Below are 13,692 nucleotides of genomic sequence, written 5' to 3'. Positions count from 1 at the left end.
TTTAAACTTTGCTGAAGTGTCTTTTTAGGTCCTTGTACCTCATTGCATGCTATAACTTTTTTGATAAAGAAATGAAGTAGTCCATTCTGAGAGTCAGCAAGATTAGTCTGTAGGAAAACCACAGGTTTTGTTTTGACTTTTTGTATGTCATGTTACCATTCTTTATTTAAAAGGAGGTGTTTCCTTTTTTTTGCTGTACTAAAAATTCCTGTGTTGAAATTTAAACTAAATCGTTTTCTAAAAAATTCTAAATCCAAAGTTGTTTTCAAGACTTATTTTGAAACTCTCAGCATCAGTTTTGAAATATTTAGTTTAGTTCATTTTATAAAATAGATAATTAGGGGTGTCACACATTTTGAAATTTTGGTATAGTTATATAGGAATTTTGTCACACTCTTGATACGCTGAGGGGATTTTTTTTTTTAATTAATAAAGTAATACTGTTATCTTTGCTACTGGCAAGAAGTCTTCCATTTATTAATTTTTGTTAGATTTAAAATTTTATTTATGATGGCCATCATTATTGACATTTTTTTGTCAATCCTGAAGTGTGGAAGATAATCCTGCTTATGAAGTAATTTTATGTATGCTTTTTCTTTGGTAGAATTATACTTTGGGCAGATTTGGCAAAAGTTGCACGTAAACAAGAAGTATGGGATGTCTGCCGCGCAGCATGCAGATTTTGTCTCTTGTATGATGATACTTTGTTTAGGAAGGTAACAAAATCTAAAAAAAGTAAGTGAACAAATTATTTTGAATGTTGTTAAGAGGAACTTTTTCCTCATTTATTAGAGTTACTTGAAGGAGTCAGCCAATATTATTATTTTCTTCCCTCCCATTCCTGAAGTTCCCTGAGACTCTCATCTGTCACTGCGTGTTGGCATACATGGAATATTCTTTCTACCTCTGAATCTAGAAATCAGTCATTATGTTTTTCTGTTGAAACCATACTCTGCCTTCAGAAGTGTTTCACCAGTGCTAAAGAAAAGTACTTACATGAAATGTATCTACCTGTCTAAGACAATAAGTTCATTCCTTAATGGTCATCTAGGTCCATATTATCCATCTCTGTCATACTTAATTACCTGAGGAAGCTGAAGAAAAATGGATTATCAGTCCCTTTGTATGATGCTCATGCGATAACATTTTTTACCCTTTATACCCTCATCAGTGGTTCCTCTGAGATATCCAACATTGTGCTTGTTACTTGAGGGTCTGCTGGAAACCTACTACACATGTTACAAGAGTTCTCAACTCAGGGAAAGAGCACTTTCAAACCACTAGATACGTGCTGACTTTTACATATATCCGTTAAAGTTTTTTTTGCCCAGGAGTTGGTAAAACTCACCTTTAAGAATAGATGAAATTCTAGTACACACCCTGTTGGCTGTTTTTTTTCTCTAGCCAATTTTAATTAAACGTATTCCACATTTTTTCTCTAGATTTGTTTCCAAGGTCCGCTTAAAATAGGGCATTAATTTACCTGTTTTCTTTCACAAGTTTTGCATCTCCACGCTAGCCATGTTTCATCTTTCAAATCTTTTTCAAACTAAAGGGAAAAAGAAGTACTTGCCAGAAACTCAGGGCAACCGTGCACCAAAAGCATCATTAATAGGAACTGGTATGTTCTTTTTTTCTTTCACGTGTTTTGCATCTCCAAGGTAAAGGTGACTTTCTCATACTCTGAATGCTTACAGGGCTTTATAATTCTGTCTGTGTCAGTCTAAACACTTTTCCAGTGTAGGCAGGAGATCAAGACACTTTCCATCTCTGTTCAGAAGCATTTCAAATGGTTCAATCAAAGTTTGTTACGAGGTTGCTGAAGTTGGTTGATGCTTTCAGAAGTAGAACTTCACTAGAAATCAAACAATAACTGTGACCTCGCTGAAGGTGTCCATTCTCAAGAACTGTAGAGTAGCCTCCTGGAAATCCATTCATACTTACCATTGAGTGCTGCATGTTTCTGTAAATGCAAAGGAAAGAATGCTGCATTTGGTGGAGCAGTTGAGGTAATCTATTCTGGGCAGTTTCTAACTGTGGGAATACTACTTGTAGTTAAATGAAACATGAATAAGCTTGTAGATACTCAAGGCAGGAAGAGAAATTTATGATTGACTGGAGTTCTCTGAGAACTGTTGGCACCGTTCATTTTCGAGTTCCAGTTAATTTTACTTTACTACTACTAATTGTTAGATTCGTGGTGAAATGAAAATGAAAAATTGTCTTTATCATATTGAGGATAGGGCAACAATAATGATTGTACTGTGGATACCCTCTACAGAGGCTTGCTGGGTTGTCAGGCCTGAATAAAGGCAAATAATTCAAGGCGTTCTGGTGTTACAGAAATAGAACATACCAGTTCCTATTAATGATGCTTTTGGTGCACGGTTGCCCTGAGTTTCTGGTAAGTACTTCTTTTTCCCTTTAGTTTGAAAAAGATTTGAAAGATGAAACATGGCTAGTGTGGAGAAAGTAAATACATGTGATTAGTCTAGGAACCAGGAGCAAACCAGTCAAATTATAAAACTGTGGGTTTTAAGAAAACAAAAACATTACTTTTTAACACAAATTAAAAGGTTATTTTTGACTATCGAAGTATGGTTTAAAAAACCAGTCAAAGACTAAAAAGTTAGATTTATCGGAGTATTGGACTTGACGGATCAAACAGAACCTCTGGTTCAGGAGATTGTTTGGACACAGATTCTGAAAAACTGTGAAGATAGGCCAGGAAAAAAGTGTAGCTTTGTGTATCCTACTTTTTATGCCTTTCCTTAAACACTCACTGTTGGCCAACAATGTAGAGGGAACCCACTGTGACAGCTTTTATGCCCTTACTTTGTATTTATATTAAAATAATCTTGGTTCTTTCTCTTCATTATTAAACCAAAGAAAAATAATGCTGTTTTTCTCTTTATTGATCTGTATGTTGCCATAAAGTCAACCCCATCCATGATTTAAACACACTGAGATTTTAGCCACAGCATAATGTCCAGCACTCCACTTCCATTGAAGCAATAAAATTGAACTAGAAGCTATGGGTTATATTCATACTAATGTAATTTCAATATGCATGTTATGACTGGAGCAAGTTATTTGCTGCAAATATTGAAGTTTACGCACAAATGCAGTGGGGTTTGAGCGCAATAAATTGTACTGATGAAAAAAAATAATGAGTTGAAGTAATTTTAAACCTGTACTTGTTAACTCTTGCTTGTGGATTTAAGAATGTGTAGGGATTTTAAATTTTAAAATGAAGGTGATTTTTTTTTTCTGATTTGCATAATAATAATGGATTTATTTATTTATTTATTTTTAGCACAGAAGAAGAAAGCTAGTACAACTACGATAGATGATGATCAAGGTGACAGCTTACCAGGAGAATCATTACTACCTGCTAAATCCTTCTCTTTTGAAAGAGATTTACTCAGAATATTAGCAGAAATAAGATTCATTAATGCAGAGGTAAATAAATTGCACTCACTCAATAATTTGCCATTCAAATTTGTTTCATTTAGCTTTGTTTTATGTATAATTTTACGTATAAATCTTAAAGCACTGGAATTTTGAGTTTAATTTTTGTCTATCTCCACAGGAACTAAAGGAAGAAGTAGTTTCATGAAGCATCTTTATCAAAATACTGTGTGAAAGTAACTATACCAATAGTTTCACTGCAGGGATTCTGTTGTAAATGTTTGACATGTGACATTATATTTCTGGAGCCTTAAAGTTCCAGCATGATTAAACAAAAAAAATATATAGATATAAAATATCTCAATGAAATTATTTAGTAAAATTAGTTGTAGACAATTGGAAGATTATGACGTATCATAGAATCATAGAATCATTTAGGTTGGAAAAGACCTTCAAGATCATCAAGTCCAACCATCATCCATGCCCACTAAAATATTTTTTTAAAATATAAATATATTATAATTATAAATATATTATAATTATAAATATTAATACTATAAATAAAGTATTTTACATTGTATTTCATATAGTTGTACATGCGTGTACAACATCTGAAAAAGCATTTTGTATTTCTTAATTTTTGAAGAGGTAACAACACTTATACTAAGTCACAGTCTATTTTCACAATGATAACCTGGGTAGAAAATTTATTTCTCTGTATCTTTCCAGGCAACTGTTCATTTATTAAGATTGCAGGGAATTGAACTGAATGATCATGCTGTACCTCCAGAAGGTACGAGCCAGTGTCGTCCAGGATATGGTTCATATCTTCCTGAAAGCGATCCAGAATGGAAAACATACAGGTGCTTTTCTTTAATATATAACAAGACCTTGGAACTCATAACAGATTTTTATTATCACACACAGATGATAATTTTTGCAAGTTTTCTTCTTAGTAAAATTCATTGTCACCAGATGCTTCATATTTGTAGGTAGTCATGGTAATGGGAAAAGAATCTAAAAAAATAATCTGAAATAATTTTTCTTTAGTTTGCTTTCATTGTGGAGTGTGCATTTTATTTTTCATTTAACATTTATTTCTCTGAAACCAGAAGCTAGTATCCCAACCTTCAAAACTATTAAATCTGTGTTATACTGACATTTACACCATGAAATTCTATATTTAAAAATATATTTCCCCAAATCAAAAAACTCTTTGTCTTGCTTTAAATCTCCTATAACTATAATGATGCCTGAGTACCTGAATACATGCAATGAATTACTTCAGTTTGCAAAACTATAGTGTTCCATCCAATCAACTGAAATGAATAAGGGAGAGTAGAACATAGCAAGTATCTTTTTTTTTCTGGTCTCACACAATTATTTCTTGCAAAGGAGGAGAGGGGGGAGAATCCTGAAGGTGATATTTAAACTCTCTTCTGTACACATTCATATTAATATTAGACTTACTGTGACAGTGGTCATGTCATGAAAGAGTAGAATGTCAGAGTTGTGTCCCTAAGTTTGTTCATTAAGTCTGAAGATTAAGTAAAGTTTCTCACACGGCTTGCAAATGTTCAGTAAAACAGGAAAAAGTATAAACTGATCAGAACCAAGGGACAAAGATGATGAGGATTCTGTTCCAAAATTTGCTACTAAGCTGTTTTTGAGTTTACCCAATTAGATTAAAAACTCATAGGAAAAAAGCACTTTGGTCTACTGTGTCCTGTGCCGTTGTTGACATAGTAATATGCTGTGTCAGTTTGTGATTTTGGTTTTGTGACTTAACCATGGCCATTCTTTATCGTCATTGAAGAATGTATTTTTAATACTGCTTTTTCTAAGTAATGCTACATCTTGATAATTAAGAAGAAAAAAGAAATAAAGTTATTGAAAGAGTTATTGCATAGACTATGAAAAAGATGTTATTCTATTAAAAATTATTTTAGCATTTCAGAACATCTGGAGATATCTTTGAGTGCAAGAACACATGCAGTTGTTAAGTGAAAAAGACGCCTCCTTAACACTTGAACGGAATGCCTTACTTGTATCTGTATTCAAGTAGAGTCCTGTCATGGATATTTAATTAATGATTTCTAGCACAGATGTGTAGATTCACATCAGCATTTAAAAAAAACATGTGGATGAAGCATGAACTATAGCCACTATTTTTTAAGCTAATAGCATTTGAGTGTCAGAGACTATTCATTTTATGTTGATACTAATTCCTTTCCTGAGTCATCTTCTCATGCAAGTAAAATGTAAGTTAATGGATGAAGACTTAATAAATGCAACTGAAAAGTAATTAAAAATTTGTTGTTGTTATTGATTGAGATGTACTACTGCATATTTAACCTCATGATATAATTCCTTTTAGTGATGAAGTTTTGGAATAAAAGCTTCTTTATACTGATTTTATAGTTTATGGATAGACTACTTATCTTGGTATGCTATGGAAAACTTCCAACGTGCAGCCAAAATAGGAGAAGAACTGAATGAAGCCTGGATCGTTCACAATGCTGTGGTGTATATCTTAAACTACAATAGACATCTTATCTCTTCAGGAAGACAGAGGGAAATTATTGAGTATCTGCAGACTCTTCTTGGAGCCATCAAGACTGTTGGGCACGATGGGTAAATTTAGATGTTTGGTTATGAACGTGCTGGTTTTTTCTAAAACACAAAAAATATTTTTACAAACAATGTAAATCACTTTGTGCTGTGAAAGACTCTTATTGCTGGCTTTCACTAGTAGTAGAAGGACTTTGGTATACAGAGTAGTTCAGAAGTTAAATTTAATTTTGTGGTGTGAAAACGACTTTTTAATCCTTTCTATTTGTTCTTTGTTACTATTCACTACAAACCATATTAACTTTAGACTAAGCAATATTAATTTCTCTTCATTGTGGAATAGCAACATGTGCATGTGAAATAACATTTTGTTAAGCTAGTCGGAAAGAATCAGGAACATTTTTTTAGCCTTTGAGTTTCCAGGACAGCTCAAAATGTCTTTGCTTGTTGTCAGTTGCTCTGAAATTGAATTATGTTGTAAATATAATTAATTGTAAATATTTCTAATTGGAGTAAGGTGGTTACTATTGGTTCTGAAATAGGAAAGAGAAAAAAAAAATAAAGGGAACGTGCACATTCATAGACCATGAAAATGGGAACATAGATTCCACAGTGGTTTAGAGAAATCCTGTTCTGTAGTAAATGCAATGGGAGAATGATTGACTATGACGGAGGAGATGCTCAAGTCAAAGTCTGACTGTGCGACAAAATCCTAGAAATTTTACTACATTATTGACAGTGACCTCAGCACTAGGCACACTGTTAGGACCAGCAGCAAAGAAGGCTCTTTTAACAGTATTTGAGAACAAAGCATAAAGTGCAGTTTGTGCAGAGACGAAGACTGGTAATACCTGCTTATTAATTCTGATATTTATATTAGCATGTTTCAGCAATAATCTCTTAATCATAATTCAGTTTGTGTCTTCACAAAAAAAAAAAAAGGTAATTCCAGCTCAGCAGTTGATCGGCATGAAGAGTAATACAGTGTAATAAATAAATGGTTTTATGTGAGGGGTTTGGCTTAGGTTAATTTTTTAGGAAATGGTTATTATTTTCATGCATAGCAGCCCACTAATAAAAAATTATATTTTAAATGTGTTTGACATAAATATTTTTTAATTTTTTTTCCCTGTGAGGAAATAGAAGCTTCAATTATAGAAAGAGCTGAAAAAATAGGATATAAACTATGAAAGTTGGTTGTGTTTTTTTGTATGTTTAACCATTTTAACTGCTTTTCCAATGGGAAAGTTTTTTGTAACATCCATAATTTTGCTTTCTAAGAAAAATCTAGATTTTCAAGTAATGTTTATTACTTGAAAGTAATGAACTTTATTACTTCCTCTCATTTTGATCTGATGCAGTATGCACTTCCGATTTTTGTTTTCTTCTACAGAAGTACTGTGATTTTATTGATGTTATGTAATGCATTGGCTCGGGGCTTAATTCTTTGTTGGATTCCAAAGCCAGAACTTGCTGAGGAAAAAAAAAAAGATGCAGCAACAGACAGAAGCAGAAAAGCTGCAGCAAAGAAACATGAAAAAGCAAATGTCATCCAGCCTTTTTCAGTAGATCCCAGTGGACTTCCTGATATCAAAGCTGCCTTAGAGGTACAAAGCCCTCATTTTTTGTAGTCTTTTTTGGTCTGCTGTCATATATTACAATTCATATAAATTAAATTGTAGAAATTTTTGCAGAAAGTAAGCTACCATCTTTTACAGTTCCTGCCACCATAGGTCCTCTCCAAATACACACTGAAGTTCCTTACCAACTGGGGCTGAGGACTGTAACTTTTATTTGTGTTAGGTGTTGACTTAATGGAGATGTCGTTAGGCTTAGAGATGCATGTGCAATAACTTTAAAATAACTAATGGATGGAATGTTCTATACAAAGAGCTTTCTACATTTCTCCTATGTTTCAGTCTTTTTTTTCTTGGTGTTTAGATTTGTGAATTTGCCCTAAATGTGACAACTGGAACCATACCTAATGAAACAGTACCTGTTGCTGCACAACAACAGATCATTGCTACGTGGGTGAAAGCAAAACAGTTAAATCAGCAGCAGATCAGCTGTAAACTTGGGACTGAGGAGGAGGTATTGTTTCTCTGAAATCCTGCATAATGTTGAAACTTTTATTTGAAAAATTAAATTCATAAATTCATTTAATAATGACTGAAATTATCAATGTGTATTTTCTTCTGTATATTTGAATACAATGTGAAAATAATTTTTGGCTGTCGTTTCCATAAAACTTTATGGAATACAGCAAATTTTTCACATTGGGCATAGCAGTGAGTCTACATTTCTTAAGTCTACCTTCTGTTTTTAGCTGCCAAGAATATTTATGGTGATGTTTGTCATATAATGACTGTATAACAAAGTTGGGTTTGAATTCATACATTTAAAATAATAAAATAGCTACATTAAAAATGTTAAGAAAAATCAGCTATATTTATATCAACATTTAATACAGTCTCTTTATATATAGAATATGGATCTAGTCAGTTGGAAAGTAATATTTTATTCCTATCTTTTTATTTTATTATGTCTATAAAATTGGAATCCCTCAGTGATATATGGAATTTACATTCATTGTATTGTTGCTATGTAATATTTTTAATGTTGAAACTGTAGTAGTTCAGAGTTCACAATGTTAATTAAAAATAAATAAATAAATACATAAAATCCCCCATAAGAAGGGCACAATAAAGAAAGGAAGACTTGCTTAATGCAAATTGAGGTTTTCAGACATAGTTATTATTACCTTGTCATATCAATTAATGTCCTTAATAATGTTTACTTGCAAAAAAAAAATCTTTTAATGTTAAATTTTTATTTCTGCTTAGAATAATGATGAAGCACAAAATCCTATGGCAAGAATTCTTGTTGGTCTAGAAATGTATTCATGTAATGGCTTGGGTCTCATGGATTTCACTGTTCCTAGCTTACCTCAGGTATTTAGTTTTGTTTTATTAGCTTTGGAGTTTTAAGAAATTGCATGGTATAAATGGGATTTCGGCTTTGGATGGAGGCAAAATTAATTTTGAAACTTTTACTGTACCATTATTTCCTTTAAAACTTTCCAAGAGACTGAATAGTTATGACAGGTAGAAGATTTTTGTGACTGAATTTTTTATTTATCCAAAAAACAGATAGCATTAGAATACCACTATTAGAATTATGCCCATGTTGCTCTAACAGATTATTTCCGTAAGCATCAGATGAGCATAATGGTTTCATATGAATTCTGTACAGAACCATACTTCTGACCTTTCATTTTTTGTGGAGAAAACTTTATAGTATCATAAAATCATTTAGGTTGGAAAAGACCCTTAAGATCGAGTACAACTGTTAACCTAACACTGCCAAATCCACCACTAAACCATGTCCCTAAGCACCACATCTACACATCTTTTAAATACCTCCAGGGATGGTGACTCCACCGCTTCCCTGGGCAGCCTGTTCCAACGCTTCACAACACTTTTGGTGAAGAAATTTTTCCTAATATCCAATCTCAGCCTCCCCTGGTGCAACTTGAGGCCATTTCCTCTCGTCCTATCACTTGTTACCTGGGAGAAGACACTGACCCCCACCTCATTACAACCTCTTTTCAGGTAGTTGTGGAGAGGTGTATTTTAGAGTATTTGTATTGGAAGTATTCAGAATTTCAACAGAAAACTTCATGTTACAGTGAATTTACTTTTGGTAGTTGAAGGCAGAACACAACTACAATTTGTTACTATTTAAAGAATTAGGTGTCTTTTGATAAGTCTTATACCAGGCATAATTTTCTTAAAGTACTTGCCTTTGATCAATCTTCCATGATTACTCAAGCTGAATGATACCACAGTTTTCCTCTGGTTCTCTTGGTTACCAGGCTATTCAAGAGGAATAAAGGTGGCATAGAAAGGTTTATACCTTGTATTTTCAAAACAGTGAGTTGTAGTCTTACCTGTTTGATTACACATTTATAATTTCTACCTCCTGTAAAGAGCTTTCTTAAAGGAATAAGATGTGTTTCCTCATTTAGCTAGGAATCTGGTGACATTGTCTAACACTTTTGTAGAAGTCCTTCTTTCTAAAGACTAGGATCTGGGTCCTTATAAATATATACGTATCTAATTCTAGTTGGTCTACAGATTTATGCCAAATATTATGAGTTAGCTTTAGCTATTACTTCAGTAGCTTAGTTTTGGAGAGCAATATTGTAGTATCCTCATTTTGACCAATTCATCAACAGTTCCAATTATCTTAAAAAGATGGAACTTTCTGACTGACACATGCAAAAGCAAGGAAGATGTTTAGATCCTGTAATGAAACTATATATGAAACACTTGTTGTAAAACCAGTTCTATCTCCCATTCTTATTTTGGCTTAACTAAAATGGGCTCTGAATGTCGGAAGTCCTGTTCCACTGATTTTCAGAAGAGGACTGAGAACATATAATAAATCCTGGCAGATACTGCTGGTCAAAAGGCGTGCACACTTACAGCTGGATTTGCAAACGCTGTTATAATACAATGGTGAACAATGCTTCTCTATTGTATATTTTGATTGTTCTTGTAACTTGTTGTTTTTCTGGATTGTTTTATCCCATACTTGTTCCATGTCCAGGTGGGTTGTATGCAAGGTACAGCTGTAAGCTTTGAAGTGCTATAGAAAAGACCATGATAAAAACCTGAGATTTAAACTCTCTTCTTTTTTCTTTTCTCCCCCCCCCCCCCCCCCCAGTTAGTGAAATTGGCTTTAGAATGCAGTTGGTCAGATTCCTTAGTGGAATTGCAGACGCTGACACGACTAACATATTTTGCATATGTATCACATGACTATGAAATAGTGATGACTTGTTCTAAAAGGATCTTGCAATCAGATGAGAATTTTTTCCACAATACAAATACTAAAAAATACGAAATGTAAGTACATGGAATTTTGTGTGATATTGTGGTATACTTGAACTAAGTTTTGAAGAACGAGTATATAGGGTAAATGCATCTGATCACAAAATCAAAAGTGAAAGAATCTTTTTTACAAAGAAACTGTACAGTTAGAGGTGAAAAGTGACATTTTTCTACTTCTGCTGACTCTGTCATTATCAGTTACTTAAGTACTGCAGATGATGTTTTAACTCTTCAGCATACCCTGAGTAAAAGGCAGTGTGAGATCCAGATTGTGGCTCTGGACCCAGTTCAGGAAGATACGTGAATTTTGTTATTCAAGTGAGTCAACAGGTCATATATACATGTGTTTGATGTCTTCCTGGGGGGCATTGCTTTTCTGAAGTTGTCTCTGGCAATCGTGGTCTTTTCTCACTTTTATAATTTCCAAGCAGAAAGTAGCTTGTTCTAGTTCTTTCGCTGATGCAAATTGCTTCCAATGCTGAACTGGCTCTAATACACAAAGGGTCTACACAGATCATGGAACAAGATGGAACTGTGGGTGATAAAAGGTGATAGCAGCTACTATATTCCAAGCTCTGGTGTCAGGTAGTCTTTATGGTCTTTATTACCACCTATGCATATGGGTGCGATAGGAATGTAATTCGTTTCTTTAAAAGCCCAGTGTCTTTCTTAACTGATAATTTAAAACTTTGATCTCAAAGAAAAAAAGAAAAAAAAGGTTTTGTATATAAACAGATCTGTTGGTAGAGTCCTTTATTATAAAAAGGTGATATCCTTCAATCCTTCTATTTTTTAATACAATTTCCTCTAAAAACAGAATGTAATTTTATCAAAAGAGAAGGGAATCAACTCCATTTAGTAACAATTTGTTGGAATGTAGGAAGTTTGAAATGAAAATGTGAAACACTTAGAATATAATTTATTGTTCATTTTTCTCTCTAAAAAATAATTTATCTTTAAAAAAATATCCTGCTCTCTGAAATTCATGTTGTTTGCTACATGGGGAAAAACATGTAGACCAAATAAGATGCCTTAGTATGAAATACATAGTTTCAGAACATTGCAGAAATTGAGAAGACACTTGCTGCCTATCTAGCAATCTGCAAACTAGTGAATGATAAAATGTTTGATTCTTTGACAAAGAAATGAAGTAATGGATTGTCAATGCTGTGTCCAGAGAAATGGAAGATACTGGTAAAGCACAACTTCAGGACAAAGAAGGGTTACATTTTTAACTCTTTTTTGTTGTTGTTAACTTGTACTGTAGAACACTGGTGTCCTCTCGTGGACAGAAATCATAACTGCATGATAGTTCTCACCACAGCGTAGGAACTAGGAAACTAGAAAGTCTACATTTCTGCATATGGTTGCACATTGTAACTAAGACCTTAAAAAAAATCTTGCAAATTGTATTACTACTTTTCTTACAAAATCACTGTTAACCAAAGGTATCAAATTTATTTACTTATTTATCTTTAACTGATTAACTGCTGGGACTGAAATCTACATTCTTTTCTTTTAAATGTAGTGGAATATGATCCAAATCAATTTCTCCAGAGCCCTGTGCATACTTTACCAGACATAAGTAAGACCAATTCCAAAAGAAAGTATCAAAAACTGTATAATTTTCCCTATTTCTGTTTTTAATTGCTTGCCGTGTAAGTTTGACTTTGCACTAATGTTTTGTTTGATATACAACAGTGAATAATGGGGAGAAAAAACCCAAATCTATTTTCTCCCCTTGCTAAATGTAGTTAATAATTTTTTAAATCTCATTTCACAGTTATTTTCAATAGAGCTGTGAAAAAGATATTTTATTTCTGATATCTTTTCACAAGACGTTCAGTTTTTCAAATATTTTCTGATTTTAAAAGAAAAGTCAGTAGAAGCATTTGTAACTTCCAAGGCTAGGGACATCTATTTAGTAACAACTTGAAAACATCATTAATAGGAACTGGTATGTTCTTAGACTGTAAGACTAGCACTTCTTGAATTATTTGCTTTTATTCAGGCCTGGTAACAGACTGAGACAAGAAATGTTAAGCACTACTGCCTGTATACAAGGAAAGAGTATAATGGAACATTTGCCTGGAAGAAAACCTTTGCGTGTAGCAGCATCAAAAGCCTTTGTTCAGAGTGCCAGGTATGTTTTATTTTGAGAGAAGACTAATATAAAACAGACATAAAATTTGATTTACAGATTCGGGGATCAACGTATTCTCTCCCAAGACTGATAAAAATCAAAATAGTTGTAAGTTGAAATGCTTAACAAGGGATTTGACAGATTTTTTACACTTTAGTAAATTTATCAAGTACCTTCCACATAGCTGTCATAGGATCATAGGAAAATCTGGTTGGAAGGGACCTCAGAAGGGCTCTAGTCCAAACTTCTGCTCAAAGCAGGGCCAGCCCAGGGCTTTATCCAGTCTTGTCTTGAAAACCTCCAGGAATGGAGACTGCACAACCTCTGTGAGTAACCTGCTCCACTGCTTGACTGTACTCATGGGGGATAAGGTGCTGCTTATATCCACTCTGAACCTTTCTTATTTCAACTTAACACCTGTTCTTGCTTGTCCTGCCATCCTCTATGAAAAGCCTGGCTGCTGTTTCTCAACAACTTTTTTAGGTTATTGAGAAACTTCTCCTCGTTAGATCCCCCAAAGCCAACTCTTCCCCACGCTGAACTAGCCCTATATTCTCAGCCTCTCTTCTCAAGGCAAGTGCTCCAGTCCCTGGATCATTTTGGTGGCCCTCCACTGAGCTCGTTGCAGTTTGTCCGTGTCTGGTTTTTGTTGGGTGGCCTAGAACTGGATGC

General features: G+C 33.8%; 1 protein-coding gene across 7 annotated transcripts in view; it reads left to right on the top strand.

Moving 5' to 3' along the window:
- CFAP46 (cilia and flagella associated protein 46) overlaps positions 1-13,692 on the top strand; it is a 98,725-nt gene that overhangs the window by 33,353 nt on the left and 51,680 nt on the right. For all 7 annotated transcript variants that reach the window (XM_052800039.1, XM_052800034.1, XM_052800035.1 and 4 more), the window contains 9 exons: positions 605-735; positions 3,317-3,462; positions 4,141-4,274; positions 5,833-6,045; positions 7,376-7,589; positions 7,924-8,073; positions 8,826-8,933; positions 10,711-10,892; positions 12,889-13,020. In XM_052800039.1, the coding sequence (XP_052655999.1) occupies positions 605-735; positions 3,317-3,462; positions 4,141-4,274; positions 5,833-6,045; positions 7,376-7,589; positions 7,924-8,073; positions 8,826-8,933; positions 10,711-10,892; positions 12,889-13,020 (1,410 nt within the window). The remainder of the gene's footprint in view (positions 1-604; positions 736-3,316; positions 3,463-4,140; positions 4,275-5,832; positions 6,046-7,375; positions 7,590-7,923; positions 8,074-8,825; positions 8,934-10,710; positions 10,893-12,888; positions 13,021-13,692) is intronic.

Source organism: Harpia harpyja, chromosome 10, assembly GCF_026419915.1.
Source record: "Harpia harpyja isolate bHarHar1 chromosome 10, bHarHar1 primary haplotype, whole genome shotgun sequence".
NCBI classification, from domain to species: Eukaryota; Metazoa; Chordata; class Aves; order Accipitriformes; family Accipitridae; genus Harpia; species Harpia harpyja.
The sequence above is the reverse complement of the archived record's forward strand: the minus strand, read 5'-3'. Positions and strand labels throughout refer to the sequence as shown.